Here is a 21726-nt window from a genome sequence, read left to right on the forward strand (position 1 = left end):
TTTTATGAATCAATAAGGTTTGAATGACTTTTTTTAAAGACATTTGTTACCCATGAGAATTGAAGATTTGTATGACTAAATCAAAGGTTAACACTTTTCAATGACTATTTTGTTTTTATATATTTTTTTCTAAATGAAAATCCCTCATGAAAAAATGGGTAAAGAAATATAATTTTTTTTTTTTTTTTTTTTTGCTAGGAAAGAAAGATACACCTAGCATAGTCCAGCAGGTAATTTTACACCGCCTTTGCCTTAAAAATATATATGTAATTATGTATATATATACACAAAATGAGATGTTTGTGAGGTCAAAGTCTTCAACGATACTTTCCAAAACGCATTTTCATGTAAAAAAAAGGGAGGGAAGAAGAAAGCGACCTGTGGGTTTCTCGAAGCTCCAAACGACTCATTGAATTGGTTTAGGGCTAATTTTACAGCCATGGACGCAACGCGAATGGAAGCTCCGAACATCTCCTCAGAAACGCCGGTGATGTTTTTCCCTCCTCACCGTCGAAGACCTCTCAAGAGCCGAACGTACAACACTTTGCTTCTGATTTTCTCTCAATGCACCGAAGAGTCTTTTGCCTCTCAGAATCTCGAAACCAATTTCAGTACAGGTAAAGGAAAATACGAATTAAGTTTAAGTTTGCATTATTAAGTGATATTTGCTTGAAATGTTGATCCTGCTATTCTTTTTATCTTTTTTCTAAAAAAATTCTTTGGCTCCGTTCATGTACATAAAGAGTGGAATTATCGATCGGTTTTTGTAACTCTTTAAATTCGTTACGAAATCATGTTTCTTTTTCAATTAGGTATGTTCATTAGACTAAAAGCTTATGAATGATTGATTTGTTTCTATTCGTGAAGATAATGAAAGCAACGAATTGCAACAAAGAACCGAAGAACAAGAGTGTCAACCTGTTGAGTTGATTGATTCCCTGGAGCCGAAGAGTTTGGCATTCGAGAAAGCCACTGAGCTGAATTCGAGCGGAGGCGATGATAAGAGCTCCAAAGATGTAATGATCGGCGAACAAATGTCGATTGATCAGATCGAGCAGTTGATGGGTTTGGAAGAAGAAATCGAGGATTCGTCGATTCGAAAGGAATCTTATCCAGAGCAGATGATAATAGACGAGTTAGTGCACATAGTACAAGGAAACGAAGGCGTTAGTCCCAAAAATAATCCCAAGCCATCGATCGGACAATCATCCGCGTTTCAACAGATTGACATATCTGGAAACACGAGTCAAACACTTTCGTGCGCAGATAATATTACGACTAATGAAAGTGAGAATCAAGAAACTTTGGAACCGGTTTCGGTGGCAGAAATCAAGCCACTACTTGTCTCTGAAGATGAGGATCAGAGATTTCCTGAAATTAATGCGTCGATGGATGTCGATACTGAAAAACCGACAGAAGCGGTCGAAGAAGGAGAAATATCTGGTGGTTATGCTGAGGATGTTGTATCGATGGATTTGCTTCTACAAGACGATGAGATGCATGATGAGAAGGCCAATGAAGAGGTTTTAACCGGGTCTATAACCGATGGAAATCAGCTCGGGAGAGAATCGGAGAGCTCGTTCTTTTGTGCCGACACAGCCGAGACGAGCAAAAATTCAAGGACCGTTCAAGAGAGTGATGGGAATGGAGCGATAAACATATCCGATGTTGTTGATCCTATGTTGGAGGCTCGGAAAATGAAGAACAAAGGGAATGACAGAAGTAATAGCCTAGTAGTGTATGACAATATATGGGATGATATAGTTTCTGCACAGCAGGTATTTTTTTTTATATATGCAAATATATTATGATTTGTTTCGATCTGATAATCTCTCTGTAACCCATGTGTACACATGCTTTTTCCAGCAGGATGTTGCAGACTGTCCCAAGAGAAAACGGGGTCCTATTACGAAGGAGAAGAGAGCAAAGAGAAAGGTATTTTCTGTCTTATTTATTTACGTTATAAAAATAAAAAAATAAAAACTTTTATTTTTCGTGGTTTGTGTGAATGATTAACAGTCATATGCACACATTTGAGTGTTGAATAATTAATACTGAATTCCATTTTCTTTATCACAATTTGTCTTGCTTTTGAGTGCAATGTTCCAGTGAGTATGATAATTATAATAATAATTTAAATAATCGCGTTTTGCAGGCAAAAGATCGAAAGAAACGTGCAGAAAAGAACAGACAACTTGGTGTTAGAAGGGTGAAGCTTCCTCCGATTCCGATATCAAAACCTAAACCGATTCAATATTGCCGCCACTTCCTTCATGGAAGGTGCCAAGAGGTCATACATTGTTCCCAATTCTACGTCTAATCACATGTTGATGATTGATTGCAAAATGTTTACGGCACAAAATGATATTTTTCTATCTCTTGAATACGCTAGTTTTTGTACCCGGAGCATTTGGGAAGCTTTAGCGATTTGCTTTCCAGAATTTAATACAACAGTTCAAACGAATTGTTCTTTTTTTTCGTTCTTGTTCTCTTTTGGATTCATTTTATTTTCCCTTTGTTTTATGCTGTTTTCGTTCCTTGTGAATAGACTACTGACACTTGATCCATTTACATTCCTTTCACAGGGCGACAAATGCAAATTTTCTCATGATACAGTACCTTTGACAAAATCCAAGGTATGCATTTGTTTTTCAGTGGATATATTAATGTCATTTGGTTCGTTCTATTGTAAACTAATTCAAGCTTTGTTGTCCTGATTTGTCTGAAATCTAGGATGAGTTATCACTTGGCTCTAGTTTTGCATCAATAGAAAATCTAATGCTTTTATTGATACTTTTCACGAGAAGCATAAATTCAGCACAGTTTGCTAGCTTAGCCCTTGAAGTAAGTTTGAAAATTCTGTTCTATCTCACAGGCTTGCTGTCACTTTGCTCGACAATCGTGCATGAAAGGCGATGACTGTCCATTCGATCATCAACTCTCCAAGTATCCATGTACCAACTTCGCATCCAACGGCTTCTGTGGCAGAGGCGACGATTGCTTGTTTTCTCACAAGGTCAGAATTTTATTTTACTGTAATATGTGTCTGTGCGTGTATATTCTATTCACCCTTTGCATGACTCTTTGACGAAAATTCTTCTGAAGAAGAAAATTCTCCAAGTTGTAACATCTGTTCCTTTGCAGACACAGTCGGAAGAAAATTCTTCAGCTGCTTCAAAAGCCACGGAAGCTGAAAATAAAATCGCTTCTTTGATAGCCAACGCAATATCCAAGAAGCAACAAAACAGCGTTGTTGGGAATGCCGAGAAGAGCACGAACGGGTCTGCATCGAAGCAATCTCAATCCGTAGCAGCTAAAGTAACCAGCTCTCTTTCTGTTGGGAATCTGCCGTCCGTTGACAAGTCGAAACAACAGCGAATCTCGTTACAGAATGAAAATTTCAACGCCAAAGCCGGGACTCACTTTGACCAACTACGATCCGGCGCCGTTCTTCCGAGTCCACCGGCTGTAACTCCGAAAGGAGTAAACTTTATTTCAATTGGAAGAGGTCAACAGGGCGATATAAGTGGGAGTGGAAATTTCAATGCCAAAGCCGGGACCCACTTTGACCAACTGCGATCCAGCACAGTTCTTCCGAGTCCACCGGCTGTAACGCCGAAAGGAGTAAATTTTATTTCAATTGGAAGAGGTCAACACAATGGTTTAAATGGGAGTAACAACGGTGTGAACCAATCGGCTTTGGAAAGTTCAAGAACGCCCAGTCAATCTAGCTCCGCTCCGGCCTCGGATCCGACTCCCAAGGGAATAAACTTTCTCTCTTTTGGAAACGCTTTGACTAATACACTCTCAGATCCGGTGCCAAAGGGGATAAACTTTTTCACGTTCGGAAGGTCTCAGGTACAAAATTCTTCCGATAAAGGGAAGGCGAAGTTGACATCAGACGGGAAGAGTGCGGTCTCTCCGGCGCTTCTTCCGTCATTACCGATTTCTCTGATTCAATCTTCTTTGGGATCAACGGCCAATAAAGACGCGCCACATTCGGCTCAGAAGTCACTTTTCTCTACGCTCGCATTTGCCGCGAAGTACGCGTCTCAAAAGGAAGATGCCAAGGGGACGGGTTTGATTGGAGGTTCACAAGATAATTTATCAAAAGTCTCGAAACTCTCCGAATTCTTGTCTAGCTATGGTGGTAAGACTGAACAGTGATCTGTGCTCGCTTTGGCTGAGCTCTAGACAGTTGGTCAGAACAAATTGCTCAAGCGGTCAACCCAAATACGTTCTGTTCAGTTCGGGGGAAAAATAGTCAACAAAAGGAAATCCAAAGTTCTTGTATTTCTATTCTCAGGTATCGTTGTATTGAAGCGTTTTTCTTTTGTTGTACCTCATTTGATATCAAGTTTAGCTTCTTGGGTGTTTAAATCTGAAGTTAGCCTTAGTTTTTAGTCTTCACATGTTCTTTGTAACTATCAATGTGTTCTTGATGGGTGAATATAGAATATAGAGGCACTGTAATTGGGCCAATATTGTGCAGTCAGATAATTTTAATTGGCCTTTCCAATCCAGTAATATCATCATTTTTTACTTGGGATAGTTTAAGATGTTTACATCAAAACATTGATCTACCCCCCACCTACCGGACAGGTAGATCTGTAATCTCTCATGTTCTAAGTTTGTAAATTATCATTGTTAAAATACACTTGTTCAGTCTCAATCAATTAATTACTCTTTGAAAAGACGTTGCAGTAACTTCATACATCTATTTTACCGATCCGGATTCTATACTTGCACAGATTATTCATCTTCCAGGGTTCTAAAAGAACAAGGGAATTATAAATGTCCCTTTTAGGTTGTCCAAAGTTAAATGTGATTTTTGAATTACTTCTGGCCACCCCATGTTAAAACTCTTTAGACTATGAAAGGCATTAAATGAGTTTGTTGTTTTGTTAGTGTGGGACATTGAATAGACCCTCTATAGTCCAATTTGATAAAAAAAAAAAAAAAAAAAAAAAAAAAAAAAAAAAAAAAAAGAGAGATCGTCTCTTTGTCCTATGTAAAAGATTAATCCAAGATTTAGATGTTTCTTAGTACTGACATTGTCAACCATTATAATGATGGGGGCATTAGAAAGACGTCAAATTTTCTTGTATTTTTTTATTTTTTTTTTCCAGTCTGATTCTAGTGGAAAGTGGAGGGATTTCATTTGAATTAAGCTATGCTTTATATTGACTATTGTCTCCCAATTCTAAGATTCGTAAAAGATAAAGAATGTGCCCATATGTCAAATAAATGTACGTAATTGATTGGTACGATTATTGGAAGGTGTTGGTTAGTGCTGTGACATAGAAATATAGAATCACCAAACATGGTTTCTTTTCTTTCAAATGAAAAAGAATCACCAACCATGGCATGAATAATTAAATGCACACACGTAAGTGTCTGTGTCAGAAATCACTAATGTGTGTACCTACCATACTCACTCTCACACTTCTTAATTCTCGCATTAACCGTATCTCTCTCTCTTCTCCTTCTCTCTAATGTGGTAATTTATTGGAATTTTATATGCATAATCATAAAATGCCTTTATATCAACATACATTTTATGAGAATATTAACTATGAACTTATGATGATAGTATTGTAAAATTATGACGAGTAGTATTTTTATTATTGAAATAGTAGTATTGATGATAGATTAACTTGTGTTGTTGATTTTCTAAGCTATTCGAAATATCTAATTACCTATTTTGGGAATTATATAAACAACTCAGCTATTGTGGAAAACTACATTGATGATCGTATGACAAAGATGACGACATATATTTGTTATTTTTCAGTTTGTGTATAACTATAAATATAAGGCCTAGGGCATAATACTATATTATACTTGACTTCAAATCATTTTGATTCACAAGTTTCAAGACGTCATGTGGCCTATGATTACGCAGCATCATGAATAATATGTTATTAATTTATTTCTCAGAGTGATTTAACTTGTGAGGAAAACATATGTTGGAGGGATTTATATTCTCAAACGTGAATCCAACAAAAAGCTCTTTTAGAATCTCGACCTTAAACGTGATCGCATGATTTGTAAAACATTACGTGAATTAGAGCTAAATTGATTCAAATTATTATTCTCTATTGAAATCAATTATTCGGTTTAATGTTTTGGTCAATAATCGAATCGATTGCGTAGAAAAATTGAATTTCGTTAATTCTTTAGAATTTAGTTCGATGAGGTGATTCATAGAAAAATGATCAAAATCTAGTATAAAAGTTTTTTTTTAAAAAAAAACCATAGCTCGTTACACATCAAAAACAACTGCAAATTTTTTTGTGCATATTTGATAAATAAATAAAACAAATTATTTTTACTTTTACATTTGGTACATTTGTATGGAGTTATATATAATGTAATGTGCCTTGAAGTGTTTTATTTAAGAATTCTTTTATTTAGTTAATTATAGTTGGATTTTTTTTTTTTTAACACCGAAGATTTAAATACCATTCTTTAGGAGTAACATTGCATGTTCAATTTAGGAAGAAGTTGCTTAGAGTATACGGTACGACCGACATATAAATCGAAAAGATGTAAACAATTGATAATACTGATATGGAAACTCTTTTTTGACGGTGTATCGTAAACAATCGATACTTGAGAAGGAAAAAAAATAGAGTTTATATGTATATAAATGATCTATATTTGTGAAAACTTGTATTATATAAATGTATACATCTAAACATAAAATATAAAAAATGGATAATGACTTCATGTGTTTATATGAAATGTTGAGTTTAATTTTTAATTTTTAAAAATATCAATTTTGTACTTTCTATTTAATTAAAATGACGAAATTATATCATTAAAAAGATAAACATGCCATAAATATTTTTGCTATTGGCTTTTTATTAATGTTGACTATGAAATTTATATGTAAACTCAATTTTACTCATATTCATTCGCACTTTATAGCCTCATATGTAATTTATTTAAAATAAAAAAAAACTATTTTTGAAATCTAAAACACCATGGAGAATACAAGCAGATGAAAAGATAAAAATTGAAATTCGTGCATAAAATCATTGATTCGAGTGTGAAATCCAATAATCAAAGTGATATGAATTTTATTAGTCTATTTTGATTTAGTTCGATTTCAAAATTGGAGATTGAAATGTTATTTTTTTTTTAAATAAATTACATATAAAACTGATAGACCGAATGAATAAAAGTAAAATGAAATTTACATATAAATATTAGAGTTGAAATTTATGAAAAGTCAATAAAAAAAATATTTGTAGCACAATTATTTATTTTAATGTATAATTTCGTCATTTTAATTTAACAGATGGTATAAATTTGATATTTTTTTAAAATCAAAGTTAAATTTGATATTTGTCATTTTCCTAAAAGAAACTGAAAAGGTATAAAGTATTATTTATTACATTAACAAATGGGAATTAGGAAGATATCTTAGACCGAAAGAGAATTCAGTCGAATATTGGAATTTTTGAATATCGTTTACGGTTTCCCAATAATGACAGAAGGTAAAAGAGTTTACGGAAAGTAATCAAATAATTACTGCGGGTATTTAAATCCAATAATTCACACGCTTAAGTTTAGTCAGTGCCTTAAATAAAGCAGACGTGGCGCCGAGAAAATAATCCAGTGTGGTTAATATGACATCAAAGTAAACTGAGCCTTCTCTTTGCCGCTGAACAAAAAACAAAAACGAGTTTTTGCTCAACACAGCTTCAAATTCTCTTTCTGCAATGACGACCTCTGTGAAGCCAAGCTTCTTGCCTCCCCCGAACTTGATCCCCAACCTCGAGCAAGTTCTCGCTGCCAGAACTCGCAAAACGCCGTCGTCTTCGCCGCCGGAGAATCAGAGCTCCGACGAGACTGTAGAGCCTGTCATTCTTCTCACCAACGCAGACGGAATCGAATCGGAAGGCCTCAAAAATCTCGCCCTAGCTCTCGCCGCCGATTCTCGCCTCCAAGTTTCCGTTTGCGCTCCTCAAACGTATCTCTCTCTCTCTTGTTTGTTTCTCGAGAAATTATGACAAATTTAAGGACTGTTTTCGCAACAAATAAACGCAGTGATAGGTCGAACTCCGGTCACTCCGTGACAGTCGGCGAGACGATTTCCGTTTCCTCCGTCGAAATCAACGGCGCTCTTGCGTACGAAGTCTCTGGTATTTATCTCGATTTAATTCGCTAATCACGGATTAAGTAGTGAGGATTTTGTTAATTAACTAATCACATCACACTACAGGGACTCCTGTGGATTGTGTGTCGTTGGCTTTATCTGGCGCATTGTTCTCTTGGTCTAAGCCTGCTCTGGTTTGTCTATTTCTCTTCTACTTTGTTATATGATTCAATTTTTTAGACTAAACGAAAATAAATTTGATGGTTTTTTTTTTATTATTATTGTTTCATTTTCATGTGCAAAAAATAAACATGATCGTCTTTTCTTCTTATTTCATTTTCAGGTGATTTGTGGTCTAAACAAGGGAACTAATTCTGGTACCAACATGTGAGTAACATCGACAACAAAAAATGTTTCTAGAGAGGTTTTAATTTTTTGGCTGATCTAAAAAGTAGTGTAAAATGCTAGATTTACATTTATTGATCATTTTGTTTGGTTTTCATGTTTGACGACAGACTTTTTTCTGTCGTTCACTGAGCTAATCTTGTTATTGACAATGTTAAAGTTAAAATTATACTCATTCAAGCAATGTATTTATTTCCTTCCCGTGAGTGAGAAACTTGCATATCAAGTCATTTGTTGAAACTTGAAACGGCATATTTATTACATGTATAAAACACCCTATATAAAGAAAGGAGTCTTTTATGATATCCAATATAAACAACTAATTGATTTGGGATTGTAGTTAAAAAAATGTGTAATACGTCATATTCCATTAACAGAGGTATGTTATATTTGATAATCTTAATGATGATGTATGATAAACACACTTAATCTTGATTGTAGGATCTACTCAGGAGCGGTGGCCGCGGCTAGAGAGGCATTGATCTGTGGCGTCCCGTCTCTATGCATTTCTCAGAATTGGTAATCCCAAGCCTTCAGATTTTAATTTCTCACTGAATAAATAAAAAATCTCTTGTAATTATCTTTCTGTGTGTAAAAACTGTAATTCTAGTAAGAAAGACGGGAGATGCGAGAACGGCACGAAGGAAGCGATCGGCGTATGTTTGCCTTTGATTCGTGCGGTGCTCGAAGATGTTAAAAAGGGTGTTTTCCCTGGAAATTGTCTTCTCAGCGTTCACATTCCTTGTTGTCCCTTGGCAAACAAGGTATGTTTTCCATATTGGCGCTTCAACAAATTTGAATAGGAAAAAAGAAATAAAAAAAAATAAAAAAAGGGAAAAAGGCAAAGGTTGTATTCTAAGATTGTGAGAATGAATGGATAGTAGTTTTTTGAATTCAAATAAAAAAGGTATAAACTCTAAACAATCATTTAAAATGATTCTAGGGGTCAACATGATTCTGAACCTTTTGATTTAGTACCTAAAGAATGATTCCATGACTTGACATTATTAGAGAGGAAAAAGAAAATCAACATCCAAGAAGCATTGTATATTCTTAAAGATCAACTCTTCAACGAAGACTAAGGTGGGACTAAACATGGGCATATGGACAGACATACGTTTATGTCCCGATTAAACAGAAAATCCAGTTCTTTATGGAGCAGAATGATCCGTTTCCGAAATTTGCCAAAATCGGAAAATAAATGTCTTATGTAATTCCTGTACTGTTAAAAAAACACTGAGATACGTTCAGATTTCCAGAAACAATACAGAATGGAAACTCCGTTCAGATTTCCGGACTTACGAAAGTTTTTTTTTTTTTCCGGTTTTGTACCGACTGTTTTGACCAGAATTTAGGTGGGGCTCACTTACAATAGTGAGACCTATCTGTATTAGATCAGGATACAAATCATTTCCTTATACAATATGGCAATTGTGAATACAAAATCAAAGCTGTCCCAGTGACAAATTTGTCAGCCATGAATAACATATGTATATATACGTATATGGTTGGAGCAATAGGGGTTCAAAGTAACAAGGCAGAGTGAGAGCAGATCGATGCTGAGCTGGCGAGCTGTATCGGCCTACAGACACCAGTCGGCGGGCCCACATTTCATGTCCAACCAACAAAGCCTCGGCATAATGCTCGCCCAACTCGGTCGAGATGCTTCTGCAGCTGTGAGTCTAGTTTCTATCTAATAAACTAAAAATATAATGTCTAAAATAATTATGTATAACTCATGGTTTACAATATATCATACAAGTAAAGTATTCAACCCAAAAATAAGGTATAAGCTTATCTATGTTTTTTTTTTTTTTTTTTTTTTTTTTTTTATGTTTTTAAAAACAGGTTACATAACGGTATTTAGACAAAAATTTAAATAACCAAAGTTGCTTTTTTAGGTACAATGCATTTGTGATCTTGAGGAGCGGACTTGTTACTATATGATTTATTTTTTTGGCTTGATTTTCCTTTCAATTAAATTGCATCAGTGATTTTAAAAAAAAAAAATATTATGTTCGAATATTTAGGGCGCGGCGAGACGCTCGAACTTGCATAAAAAAAGCGTTGAGATCGAATCGGTTGGAAACGCGACGAAGCCTAGTTCCCAACAAGGAGTTAAAAAATATTTCCGTTCAGAGGTATAATAACAATTATAATCCTTATTATTACAATAATAAAAGGCTCTATAGTTTTGTTTTGATTTATTTCCATGTATATGAAGTGATACTATGTATTGTTTATTCATATTGCAGTTAATTGACAAGGAACAAGAGAATGTGGATGATGAAGATGGATTTGTGAGTCTTAAAACTATGAACTTTTATTTATTTATTTAAATTTTCGAAATGCTAACTCGTTTATTCTTTTTGGTATATAAACAACTAAAAACAGGTATCTATTACGCCTATCTCGAAATCCATGTCTCCAACACTTGAATCCGAAGTTCACACATCAGTCTTAAACTGGTTTTCCAACTCACTTACCCTGAGTAAATAAGCATTGTAGCAACTCCTACGTACATTTCTAATATACTGCTTTGTCATTTGTTTTATTTTTTTTATCAAGTCATTTGATCGTACTTGCTGTGTAACTTTTGAATTTATTCCATCGTCAATTTATTTAGTTTGGATTGGAATACCCAAAAAAAAATTACGACCAAGGTTAAGCTGATACTAATATTAGTTTTTAATTCTTTTTATTTAATTAATTTTATTTTACATTAAGAAAATCATATTAGCCCCTTCTAAAATAAGAGTCTTCATTTTAGCCCCTATAATAAATTATTCTGGCTCTCTCACTGCTCAAACAAGCTCCCTGAAATATCGTTTATATATATATATATATATATATATATATATATATATATATATACAAAAAATTAGCAAAATAGCCAAATCAAACCTTATGATTTGCTATTTAGCCAAGGTTTTGTAAATACTAAGTAAATAGCCGGGTTGATGACGTGGCCCAATCATGGGTTTTTTTATTTCCGAAAAAACCCTGTTATGTTTGAATTTTGAATTACAAAATTTGAATTTTCGGTATAAATGGTTCCCGAATTTATTTGAATTCTTTCCCAATATAATAGAACGTGATCTGGTCAAATTACGGTTCCTTTTTTTTAGGGAATAAATTTGCACCCGAGCTATTTATTTGTTTCTCTTTATATATTTTTGTTGATATTATTCGCTAGATTATATTCCCTCGTTTATTATTTAAATTCTTGTTCATAAAGCCCAGAATTTTTCACACGTTGTTACAGTTTCTTCTCGCCATGTCTGGTTTTTCGCTGCTTGAGTCAGGTGATGAAAGTTTTTTAATTTTGATTTCATTCTTGAGGTTTATCACAGTTTATTTACGAATATTTACGTTGGTGTTATAATGCAGTTAAGCTTTTTGAACGCCAATGGAGGGAGATTCACAATTCAGGTGATGTAAATACAGGATGTAATTTAAATGATTTACAGACTGTTATTTACGATGATCTTGATTTGAAAAACTTCCCAATGAATTTTGACGTTAATGTCAATAACGTATTTACGCGAAAGGATGTTCTTGTGGCTGCTATGAGCATGATTGCACTTCGTGGTAACTTTGAATTCCGGGTTCAGAGATCGAGCAAAACCCGATATACTATTGTATGTTTGAATGTTGGATGTTGCTGGATTATGAGAGCGTCTGTATGTTCTTCATCAAATATGTGGGTCATTAGGACGTTTGTAAAAGAACATAATTGTTACGGATCTTCTATTGTTCATAAGCATAAACAGGCGTCGTCGTCGTTGATAAGCAAGTGTATTAAAGATGATTTTAGGGGTTCAATGGCTGACAAAATTTCAGCAGTTGGTGTTGTTGAAATAATGAAGTCTCGATATAAAGTTGATACTAGTTATTTCAAGGCGTGGAAGGGACGTGCAGAGGTGCTAAAAGAGTTGCGTGGTGACTACGAAAAATCATACAGTCATTTACCTGTAATTGGTGATTTGATTGTTGAAAAGAATCCAGGTATTTTCGAATATTGTTTTAAGTATCACTCTCTGCATTGATTTTTTATGGAAATATATGTTGAGTTGCATTTGTATTTACATTTATTTACAACATTGGCAGTTAATAGATCATAACCGATTTACTGTTTTATATTTACACAGGTTCATATTGTGTTACAGAAGTAAATCCTGATAAGTCATTCAAATATTTTTTCTTGGCTCTTGGGGCGTCGGTGCATGGATTCCAGTATTGTAGGCCAGTTATTTCGGTGGATGGCACATTTTTGAAAGGGAAATCACATGGTACGTTACTTTTGGCGACTGCTCAGGATGGGGATAATCATTTGTTCCCACTGGCTTTTAGTATTGTTGATTCTGAAAATGACAAATCTTGGAATTGGTTCATGGTGCAATTGAGGCATGTTTATGGGGTCAAGGAGGACTTGGTATTTGTATCGGATAGAAATTTGTCAATCCCTAAGGCAGTTCATGATGTATTTCCTGAGGCCAAATTTGCTATATGCATGCAACACTTATGGGCTAACGTGAAAACAAAATTTGGGAAGTCTTTCATTCAGCCTCTGTTTTATAGGTGTGCTAAGGCTTACACGCCGAAAGAGTTTGATTTCTTTTTGAACATTATCTCGTGCTCTAATAAAAAGATCAAAAAATATTTGCTGCGGGCCAATCCAGAATTGTGGTCACGAAGTCATTTTCCAGGAAAGAGGTTTAATGTGATGACTACCAATATTTCGGAGTGCTTGAATGCAGTTTTGAGAGAAGCAAGGGGCTGGCCTGTGGCCATGTTGGTACTGTGTTATCGTAGCCTTATTCAAGATTGGTTCAATAAGAAAAGACTTCTCATTCCTAAAATGCAATCCGGCCTTACAAATACTGGTCTCAAGATGCTATTTGAGTCTCAAGAAGCTGCAAGGACTATGAACGTAAGTTTATAATGAATGTTGTGTAAATAATTGTAAATAACATTGATATTTACTAACGTTCAACTATTTACAGGTTTATGCTATTAATGAGTGTCAGTTTGAAGTTGTTGATGGTGCTAGACGTTTGATTGTTGACACCAATACTAGATATTGCAGTTGCAATTATTGGCAACTAGAAGACTTTCCTTGTGCCCATGCTGTAGCTGCTTTATATCGTAGGAATTTGAGGCCCATTGATTATGTACCTGCATATTATTCTCAACAAAATTATTGTGCAACGTATGCCATAGATGTAGTTCCTGTTTGCCATGATGGAGTTTGGGATCTGCCAGCAGATGCTGTTACAATACCACCACCAGTTCAGAAACGTTTAGCTGGGAGACCTAGAGAGAAAAGGTTTCGTTCCAAGTCGGAAAGAGTTCAGCCATATCGACAAAGATGTAGCAAATGTGGACAACTAGGTCACAATAAAAGAGGATGTGTGTAATCATGTTGTTTTTGAGCTGCTGTTTTTTTAATATGCTATTTATTGTTGAACTATTGTTTTTTACTAATAAAGATGTTGAACTCTTTTGTTTGAAATTTATTTTCAATTTTAAAATAATAAATTACTCTGTACATATAACAACAGTAAATAGATATTTATAGGTTTAAGTACACCTTTGTAAATATCATCAAAGTGCTGATTTGTTAATATATATACGTTGTAAATATCTCTTGTAAAGTTTGGTTGTTTTATGTATGGTTCAGTAAACGTATGTAAATAATGATGTTTGAATGTGCATTTACAAGTGTAAACGTATGTTTCAATTTACATTCGTCTTGATTGCAAAAAAAAGAGTTTAACATCTTCATATATAGGTCTTAGAAATGTCAAAGTTTTGTTTTGAAATGACAAAGTTTAGTTTTTTGTTAATATATATAAGTTGTAAATAACCCTTATAAAGTTTGGTTGATTTATGTAGGGATAAGTAAACTTATGTAAATAATGATGGTTGAATGTTCTTGAGCAATGCGTATACAGAAGTAAATCCTGTATTTACATAAGTAGTGATTGCAAAAAAAGAGTTTAACATCATAATATATAGGTCTTAGAAATGACAAAGTTTAGTGATATGTATGTTTCTTTGGATTAACATTCAATCCAAATACCAAAAGAGTTTCTAAACATAAAACCCAAAATACACGTAATTAGTACTAGAATTAACTTGAAAATCCGGGTGCTGAATTAAAAAGCAAGATAAATGGTTAGACATCGTCGATGTTGAGTGAGAAACTAGGCTGGCTGCTTGGATTCTCATCAACTTGCTTGGTTCCTTTCTTTTTCGTGACATATGGGGAATGTAGTGTTGCTGGTTTCTTTATAACGCGTTTTGGTCTCTCATTCACTGCAAGCTTCATTGCAACTGCTTCGCCGTTTTTCTTGAGACGCTTTTTCACTCTTGTTTCGTCCTTCTCGGTTGGAGCTTTATTGTCACCAACCTGGGGGACCTGTGTCGCAGCAACGATGTCAACGTTATCCAGCATATATCGCCAATCATCTTGTAATCTCTTCAATGAGTCCTGGAAATATTTTAATCATTTATTTACAAAAATCTTTTAGTTGTAAATATAAACTTGTTTAACATACTGGGCTGTAATTCACTAGTTTGTCTGGTCCCAACAGAGGTGATATGTCATGCTCCACATTGTCCTGATTCATATAAATATTGGAATTACTAGTCATATGTGAAGATTTAATTTTATTGAAGTTTTATTATTTACAAACATTACCGTGCCTTCTTTTTGGATGTTTACGTCTACGTACTCAACCGGCTGAATTGAAGATTGTCCTTCCTCTCTTTGATTGTCATTTTTATCTTTCTTTGACCTCATCTTCATCTGTAAAGTTTTAAATATTAAAGAATATAATTCTTATAGGTGTTTCATGCAGAAATAAGTAAACCATTGGTTTGATGTTATTGAAAAGGTAGCATTTTCCATACCAATTTTGTCAATGTCAATTGATATGACTTGATAGCCTCTTCCAATACTTTTTGTTCAAGCTGTGCATTAGGTTGTGCCGCGATGTTTGTTGTCACTTTGGTTTGTACAACGGTGGCTATTATTCGCTGCTGTGTATCCCAGAATGTTTTTGGGATTCTGAGCTCGCCAAACTGTAAATTCAAGTTAGTTTCAAACTACTCATAAATACATATGATGTCAACGGTTATTTTTGAAATTTACCTTGTGGTCGGTGTGTGTTGTTTGTGATCCTTTCCCTGTTTTCTCTCTACGGGATCTAACTATTTTTCTTGGAGGTTTTGCTGGGACCTACAATATCATCACGCAACATCATTGTAAATAGTGTTTGTTGTAAATATTCTTAGGCCAAATTATTTATTGAAACATATCATAAACGTTAATTTACCTCTACTTCAGATGAGGGTGTAATTGTTAGCTCTTTGTTTTTGACAGCTGGAGTTTTTGTTCTTGCCATAGTGAGTTAAGTTTTTCTGCCCTGAAATAAATTCAATCTTGTTTAATCATATTTCAATCTGTCTATGAAAATAAGTTCAGGATACGACAAATTATACAGTAAATATGCGTAAATAAACACTTACACGAATCCGAAATGTATTTACATACATTTACTACACACATTAACAACCACATTAACTACACACATTAACAACCAGTTCTGTCTATTAATATTTACATACATTTACTACACACATTAACAACCAGTCCTGTTGTCAAAACCAAGGTTTACAACCTCGGATTAACTCAGATTTACTGCAAACAAGTTCAAAACCTCTTCCATTCTATCAGTAAACACACAACCATTTTAAACGCAGTCACAATATTTTATCACATACAGTTTACACCGAAACCTGTTGTAAAATGACCACGCATCAATATATTGACAAACAAATCAAGATTAATTCCTCAAACTCGTTCACAATAATCGGTTCCCCAAAATTTCGAGGTCATGAACAGGGTTGTCTGTAAATGTTTGGATTATAGCCATTAATACAGGGACTCACAATATATAGGGAGATGAATGTTCTATACCGTATATTTCATAATCGAATCCAAAAAATAAAGGAAAATAAATTGTTTTCTTTGTTTATGAAGTAAATCGTGGCTGTAAATACAAATTTTGATACTTTAATAAGGAAATCGAGGATGAATATTGGTAAATAAGAGTTTCCATTGCAGAATAATCGCACATGCATACCTGTTGGAGCCGTCTTGAGGACGCGATCTGGAAATTTTTTCTTGTTCGTCGGTCGCCCAAATGAAGAACCCTGTTCGTCGCAGAGAGGAGAGGATTTGAAATATTTTTGGGAGTTTTTTTTCTTAATGGCGTATGAAAATGGTGGAGAGATATTCGGAATCAATTGCAGTTAATGCTCCTAGTTTTTCGTTACACGTTAACTTATTTATTTTTTTTTTTTTTTTTTTTTTTAAAGTCATTCGTGTGCATGGGCGGGAAATATAGGGTTTTTTAGTAAATTCTGATTTGTCTTAAATGCTATCTGGCTATTTACTTAGTATTTACAAAACCTTGGCTATTTAGCAATTCTAAAGGTTTGTTTTGGCTATTTTGCTAAATTACCCATATATATATATATATATATATATATATATATATATATATTATTTTCGTTTTTTTTTATTTATACCAAAAATTTCACGTTAACCGTTCCTTTTTATTTTTTTTATTTTTTTAGCCCCCCCTCAGCTGTGTTTTTTGTTTCCATCTTTTTTACGGTTGTTTTCAAATAATTATTTGGTAAAGATTTCAGTTTTTTTATTAAATTTTTGTAGTTATAGTGTAATAACCTACAAAAAAAATTAGACGTCGAGATATATACTAATTGAAAGTCTTTGCTGCAAATATCATTGTCGTAGCTTTTGTTTTGATAATTAGTCACAGAGTCATCGGAAAACACCACGTTTGTCGCCGGAGTCGGAACGACAACTCTCTGATTTTGAAACATAATTTTGACCAAAAATAGTAAAAACTGATCTACTCGACGAGAGGATCACGATCCAATTTACGATTGAGTTTTAAAGTCATAGTTGTAAAACTTGAGTTTTTCGGATAACGAATAAAAATTCGATAGTTGAGAGGAAAAAAGATGAAATGATGTTAAGAAGAGAGAAGGAATTGTAAAGAAAAGATTGTTAAAAAAAAAGAATGGAGTAAAAAAATAGAAAACATAAAAACTGTTTATTTATTTATTTTATTAAAATAAAATATAGCTTTAAAATATTTTAAGTTGTATAATGACAGATATCAAACAAACACTGATTTTAATTTTTTATTATTTTATTATTAAAGTTAGAAAAATCAAAAATATTTTTTAAGTTATCAAAGAAACATGTCTTTAAAGTTTAAACTAATAATGTGACGTAGACAACACAGATGCGAGCCACGAACGTATATATGGCTATATCTGTTTTTGAAACATTTCTACCATTTACTTACTATCACCAACGTAGGCCAACCAGCTAAGGATCAGGGTATATATATTCCTCAACTAAATTGTTTAAAATTAATTATCATTTATTCTAAATAAGTATCAGCTTTTACATTTTGATTTTTTTTTTCATATATGCTGTATTAAATTTTTTTTATTCACAACATATAAAATTTAGAATAACATTTCAAATTAAACTTGTCCCCCAAACGTAAATCCCGACTCCACAATTAAAGTGTAATAGTTCAAATTACAACTTTTTAAAATTTGTTTATAACTTCATCAATACATAACTGAGATGTTAGTTCCCATTTCCACTCATCGAAGCATTTTTCTTGCACGAGTCATTTCTTTCTTTTTTTCCATCGAAAATTTATGCAGCGGTAACTCTAATTCATCGTCGTATTTTATATTAGGTTTTTGCTCGTCGATTCTAACATCTATCGAAAAACAATCGAAATCATTTAATAAGTCTCGACGTTTCTCCACCAAAAAAAAAAAGACCAAGTAACTGGTGCATCTCAATTTTTTATGTCTACTTGATTTATTATTTTAATTTTGCCGTTAATAGTCACAAATTATCTATAAAGGTCTGCATACCATCTCTAACAATGTGTACTCTAAGCGATTGAAAAAGTTAAAGTATGGTGAATGACGAATTTAATGTTATAATTAAGATTAGTTTCTAAATCAATTAGCAGTTTTCATTATTTCGCAAACATGTATTTTTTTTCAATTAGATTATGTGTTTGCTATTTACTTTATCGACGCACACATGTACTGCGTCCATTCTTAACGTGTCCCTGACGAAATATGTACTTATTGTGAAATGATAATTAATCAACAAAAAATAAAAATAAAAACCCACCTCATGCAACATTTTTGTTTTTTGCTTTTCTTCTCCTAAACCGAGCCACGTGTGACTCCAATGCACGTGACGTGCATGCACAATTTGGATGTTCCCTAATATTTGGGAAAAACTGGGATCACAAAACGACAAAATAAAAGAAGGGAGAGAGAGAGAGAGGGAGAGTTCGGTGGGCCCAAAGTGATTGATACAAATGGCAAAAAGGTTTTGTGAAAGAAAATCCAGAAGATAGAAACGTGGCTGGTTTCTGTTTCTTTGTGCGGCTTTAAATTACACTCACGTATACACTCTCTTCATTCAACACGTGGCTTTAACTTTGTCACAAAGAAGAGAAGCAACATTTATATACCTTTATTTTATTATTATGAATTATGATATCAAGCAGTTGAAAACCCAGCTTTCAAAAGCGCAAAAATCTTTGTAAAAAAAAAAAAAAAAAAACCAAAATGATTATGAAAAAAAGTAATGTTTTTTTTTTAAAGCACCAAAACATACATTTTCAGGTAATTAGTTTAAAGTTTAAACATCAAAAACACCTGCTAAGTTAGTAATAAATAAAAAGTAATTCTTTTACCAAATACTATAACAGTTCCGTTAAAAAAAAATTAACTCACGAAAAATTAATAATATATAAATGTGAAATAATAACCCATTTCTTTATTTACTTTTTATTTTGTTAACAATTTTACCGATTCCTTCATTTACACGTCAAAATGGTTTATTTTTTATTTTTATCTTTACATTTGAAATATTTTCGTCACATTCGGTTCCAAAAAAAATAAAATAATGGTCACACACTGTTTTGAGTTTTGACGTAGCTCGTGACAAAATAAATCTTACATAAATATCTCTACGATATTTTCATTTAAACAGTATATATCCAAGTTCCACTGATCAGATCAGTCGGTTCATGCAAACCGCCAATTTCTCTATCTCAACTAAAAAAAAACAATTCCTAAAACCATCCCCCAAAAAAAGATCGAAATTAAAAAAAATAAATAGTAAAGTATGGTAACGGCGTCGGACGATTTCTCCGGCGATCGTACTTCTGTCTCGTATCTCTCTCCCCTTCAAAGCTCGGACTCTCAGGGCGACGCCGTTTCGGACGGAAGTTTAACAGAGTCATTATTTACGAAAAAGCCAGCGGTGAAAGAAGAAGAAGAAGAAGAGTGGTTCGAGCGAGAGCACGAAGCTTATGTTCAGGTCACGGAGGAGTTCGTCGACGGCGGATTTCCGGCGGCGAGGCCGATGGAAGGTCTGAAGGAGGCTGGACCACCGCCGTTTCTGAACAAGACTTATGAGATGGTCGACGATCCGAAGACGGACTGTGTGGTTTCGTGGAGCCAGAATCGCCATAGCTTCGTCGTTTGGGACGCTCACGAGTTCTCCAAGATCTTGCTTCCCAAATACTTCAAGCACAGCAATATCTCCAGCTTCATTCGCCAACTCAACACTTACGTAAGCCTTTCAATTTCACACTACGTCTGTAAATCTATCTACAATTTGTTTGTATCGATTGTTGTTTGCCTAAATGCTTTTCTTTAAAGTGAGTTAATCGGACATTGTTAAGGGTTTGTATATGATTTTTAATAGGAAGCAAATTCTGATTTTTAATTCATTTCCACTTCAACAGATCAGAACATTGTTATTTCACTCTATATTCGTGTATCTATATACAGATTATTGCTTTCAATTCCTTTTTTTTTTTTTTTTTGGATCTGTGATATTTCCTGAATCTGAGACATTGTTACACTTACAATGGTTTTTACTGAAGACCTGTTTGTTTGAAATTTAATACTTTTTGTTATAAACTGAGCAAATTGTCTTAGCTAAAACTGCCTCGAATTGCAGTAATGTTTGATTAAATATGCTTCGTTGAATTGATCCTAGTCAAATTTTTAGACTCTTGAGAGAAAAAGAGGGAATATGAGATACTAAAACAACTCATTTCCTTTTGGCTTTGAATTCATTTTCACAGGGGTTTAAGAAAGTCGATCCAGACAGATGGGAATTTGCGAACGAAGAGTTCCAAGGAGGCAAAAGGCATTTGCTGAAGAACATCAAGAGAAGAAGCAAATACGGCGCGAGGGACAACCACCACCGTCCGATCTCATCCTCCGAGATCGACGGCCTCAAACACGACCACGACAGTCTCCGATCCGAGATCACGATGCTCAGGCAACAACAAAACGAGTCTCGCAGGCAAATCGAGTCCGTGGAGGAGCGAATCAGCTTCACCGAGTGCAGGCACAGCCAGACTCTGGTGTTCCTCACCAAGGTTGTGTCGGACCCGGGCTTCGTTCGTCGGATTATGGCCCGGAAGAGGACCAAGAAAGCCGAGCTCGAAGGAGTTCAATGCCGAAAAAGGAACCGGGTTCCTGTTTCTCCTCCGGTGGAGGATTATTTACTTGACGACCAAGAGTCTTTGAGTGACAGTGACTCCAAGTTCTACAATGAGTTGGAGGACTTGATGGTTGAGAAGCCGAGAGACTGGGCTTGTTATATGGCGGGTTTGGTTGACCAAACCTCTATGCTTTGACCTCTCACAGGTATATATATATATGTGTGTATATTATGTCTATAGTTAGTTGTTCTGTGTCATATCTCTGCGTTTTGTGATGTGTGAAATGGTTATTTTCAGGGTGGAAGAAGGATTTTGACTAGTCCAATTTGTGGATATAACAAGTGCAGTATGTTTTTTTTTTGTTTTTTTATTTCTGGTTTTGGTTGGTTTACTGGTCACCCAATCTAGTTGTGTTGGGAGTTTAGTTTGTGATGTAAATAAATACAATCAAAGTTTATGGTCATGAATGTTACACGTTTCCTAGCTTGTAAATGTAATAGACATATAGTAAATAGTAAATACACGTAAAGTACAGCCAGGTTTAAAATAATATGGTCGGTATTTCAATTTCTTGCTAATATATTATTATATATTTCAATT

General features: G+C 34.2%; 3 protein-coding genes across 4 annotated transcripts; all 3 read left to right on the forward strand.

Annotated features, from left to right (window-relative positions):
* Window positions 1–328: 328 nt before the first annotated feature.
* On the forward strand, window positions 329–4542 carry EMB1789 (CCCH-type zinc finger family protein). 2 transcript variants are annotated; one of them, XM_089613095.1, is made up of 7 exons: window positions 329–617; window positions 868–1778; window positions 1867–1935; window positions 2156–2290; window positions 2586–2636; window positions 2876–3016; window positions 3145–4542. In XM_089613095.1, exons 1-7 carry the CDS (start codon window positions 440–442, stop codon window positions 4165–4167), a joined length of 2508 nt encoding a protein of 835 aa, XP_089469221.1. In that variant the 5' UTR covers window positions 329–439; the 3' UTR covers window positions 4168–4542. The 2 variants fall into 2 exon arrangements, with proteins under 2 accessions (XP_089469221.1, XP_089469222.1); XM_089613096.1 differs by having other exon boundaries at window positions 1870–1935.
* Window positions 4543–7626: 3084 nt separating this feature from the next.
* Window positions 7627–11137, forward strand: LOC149398956 (uncharacterized). Its single transcript, XM_089613713.1, has 10 exons — window positions 7627–7981; window positions 8059–8153; window positions 8234–8301; window positions 8451–8494; window positions 8954–9031; window positions 9123–9276; window positions 10033–10188; window positions 10543–10653; window positions 10768–10812; window positions 10907–11137. The coding sequence occupies exons 1-10, from the start codon at window positions 7731–7733 to the stop codon at window positions 11009–11011; spliced, it is 1107 nt and encodes a 368-aa protein (XP_089469839.1). The 5' UTR covers window positions 7627–7730; the 3' UTR covers window positions 11012–11137.
* An 8531-nt stretch (window positions 11138–19668) lies between these two features.
* Window positions 19669–21695, forward strand: LOC149398957 (heat stress transcription factor A-7a-like). The gene is made up of 3 exons (XM_089612295.1): window positions 19669–20240; window positions 20761–21331; window positions 21424–21695. The coding sequence occupies exons 1-2, from the start codon at window positions 19791–19793 to the stop codon at window positions 21319–21321; spliced, it is 1011 nt and encodes a 336-aa protein (XP_089468421.1). The 5' UTR covers window positions 19669–19790; the 3' UTR covers window positions 21322–21331; window positions 21424–21695.
* The last annotated feature ends 31 nt before the right edge of the window (window positions 21696–21726 follow it).

Source organism: Urtica dioica, chromosome 4, assembly GCF_054948205.1.
Source record: "Urtica dioica subsp. dioica isolate 48M chromosome 4, U.dioica_male_clone48M_v1_H2, whole genome shotgun sequence".
Taxonomy (NCBI): domain Eukaryota; kingdom Viridiplantae; phylum Streptophyta; class Magnoliopsida; order Rosales; family Urticaceae; genus Urtica; species Urtica dioica.

Coding starts and splice junctions, on each gene's coding strand:
- LOC149398956 (XM_089613713.1), top strand. CDS start 7,731: ATGACGACCTCTGTGAAGCCAAGCTTCTTGCCTCCCCCGAACTTGATC. Junction 8,495..8,953: donor ACTAATTCTGGTACCAACAT/GTGAGTAACATC, acceptor TCTTGATTGTAG/GATCTACTCAGGAGCGGTGG. Junction 10,813..10,906: donor TGGATGATGAAGATGGATTT/GTGAGTCTTAAA, acceptor AACTAAAAACAG/GTATCTATTACGCCTATCTC.
- LOC149398957 (XM_089612295.1), top strand. CDS start 19,791: ATGGTAACGGCGTCGGACGATTTCTCCGGCGATCGTACTTCTGTCTCG. Junction 20,241..20,760: donor TTCGCCAACTCAACACTTAC/GTAAGCCTTTCA, acceptor TCATTTTCACAG/GGGTTTAAGAAAGTCGATCC.
- EMB1789 (XM_089613095.1), top strand. CDS start 440: ATGGACGCAACGCGAATGGAAGCTCCGAACATCTCCTCAGAAACGCCG. Junction 2,637..2,875: donor TACCTTTGACAAAATCCAAG/GTATGCATTTGT, acceptor TCTATCTCACAG/GCTTGCTGTCACTTTGCTCG. Junction 3,017..3,144: donor ATTGCTTGTTTTCTCACAAG/GTCAGAATTTTA, acceptor GTTCCTTTGCAG/ACACAGTCGGAAGAAAATTC.